Consider the following 1,780-nt stretch of genomic DNA (forward strand, 5'->3'; position numbering starts at 1 on the left):
TTTACCTTTAGAGTACACGTCAATCTATTGGGCTTTAAATCTTGATCTTCCATTGTTCTCGATCCATCTACTACCACATACAGATGGCGCATCTACCAAAAACAAAAAAACAATTTCAAACTCATTTTGTACCAAAAATGTAAGAATTTTAAGTTTTATATATATATACATACATTTATAATCTTTTTAAAGATTGTTAGTTTACTTTCTTTACTCTGTTAAGCAAGAATGTTTCCCTACCCAAACTAGTTTTGTATCAATAAAGGAAGAAAAGCAGTAACATACCATTCCAAGCCGAACTTGTCCATGGTGCTCAAATACTCTGTTAAAATTAGGTACAAATTTCAATGAGATACCATATACCACCCTAAAAATTAATACAACTTTCTAACTAGCTTATATTTTCTAATGATATACAAAGTGTTTATAATTACTGAACTATTAACTCTTTATAATTACAGGTCTTAAAGATCTGCTTCCCTGCTGAGGACAGGGTAGGTCCCTGGGACTTCCCCCAATTCAGAAGGTAACAGGCCAGTTTCCATGAAACACAGTGGAAATGGCACACTGCACAGTGGGTGACAGGTGCACAGAAAGCTGAAAGGAATTTTATCTTTTGTAACACACTTATGAAAATGGACATACCTTTTTCTCTTTGCCTTGAAAAGAATATCTTCTATTGTAGCTTTAAGTGATCCAGATTCATCTTCTTTAAGAATCTCCCTAAGGAGGAAATAAAATGTATGACAAATTGCCTCCCTGAACAAGTGGCCCCTTTGCCATGAGAGAATTAAATGGCATCCGGCAATGAGTACTAAACATTTGATCAGAGTCCATGAAATAATTCTGATCAAAAGGGAGACAATACAAAACAGAATTATAAGTCCTCATGGAATCCATGAAGGCTAGATGAAGCCCTAAAACATCTGCCCTGAGATGATCATTAAACCTTACACCAAAAAGATCCTTTGAAGTCTTCTTAAAATCTAACAGTATTTTTTTTTTTTTGCTTACAAAGACGTTTGTTTTGAGTACTGTGCTTTTCCCCAGTTCTATCTGCACAGGCTCAAACTGACAACAGCTACGGGAAAGATCTGACGACACTTAAGGGGCAGCGAGTTTATGTTAATGGGGAAGAAGTAATTTCAGATGAGGAGAATGGATGAACAATTCAAAATGTGATGTTACTGAAGTGTACATGTAGAAACTATTGAATTGGCTTACTTTCTGTTGTGCATATTCTCAACTAAAAAATAAACCAGATTTTAGAAATCCTATTAGAAATAATTATTTGTTTAAAGATATGTCTAAGAGAAATGAATATGTCTACACAACAATTTGTACATGAATATTCACCACAGCATATGCAAATAAAATGTCACATATCACATAATGGAATACTATGTAGCAACAACAACAACAACAACAAACTACTGTTAGATGGGCCTTGAAAACAGCATGCTAAGTAAAAAAAGCCAGACATCAGAGACCATGTAGTGTTTAGCTATATTAGATGTCTAGGACAGGTAACTGTATAGAGGCAGACAGTAGAATAGTGGTTGCCTAGGGCTGGATGTGAGAAGGACCTCACAGGTAATCCCAATTTAAGAGCATCCACTTTTAAAAAATCATCTTATCATTAGTAGTATGCACTAAATACAATGTTGCAATATGTAATTTGTTACTGTTATCCTGCTCAGATGTTCACTTGCAAATGTTCAAAGATTGGTTTTATAAAGATACTGACATAATATTCAATAAGGAAAACTTAAAAAAAAAA

At 34.2% G+C, this 1,780-nt stretch overlaps 1 protein-coding gene across 1 annotated transcript in view; it reads right to left on the reverse strand.

Annotated features, from left to right (window-relative positions):
* LOC101662558 (general transcription factor IIH subunit 2) overlaps positions 1–1,780 on the reverse strand; it is a 20,798-nt gene that overhangs the window by 11,941 nt on the left and 7,077 nt on the right. The window contains exons 4-6 of the mRNA XM_030888935.2: positions 646–723; positions 286–322; positions 6–92 (exon numbers count right to left, since the gene is read on the reverse strand). Coding sequence (XP_030744795.1) covers positions 6–92; positions 286–322; positions 646–723 — 202 coding nt within the window. The remainder of the gene's footprint in view (positions 1–5; positions 93–285; positions 323–645; positions 724–1,780) is intronic.

Source organism: Echinops telfairi, unplaced genomic scaffold, assembly GCF_000313985.2.
Source record: "Echinops telfairi isolate 266 unplaced genomic scaffold, ASM31398v2 ScPeMD7_7469;HRSCAF=8507_1, whole genome shotgun sequence".
Taxonomy (NCBI): Eukaryota; Metazoa; Chordata; class Mammalia; order Afrosoricida; family Tenrecidae; genus Echinops; species Echinops telfairi.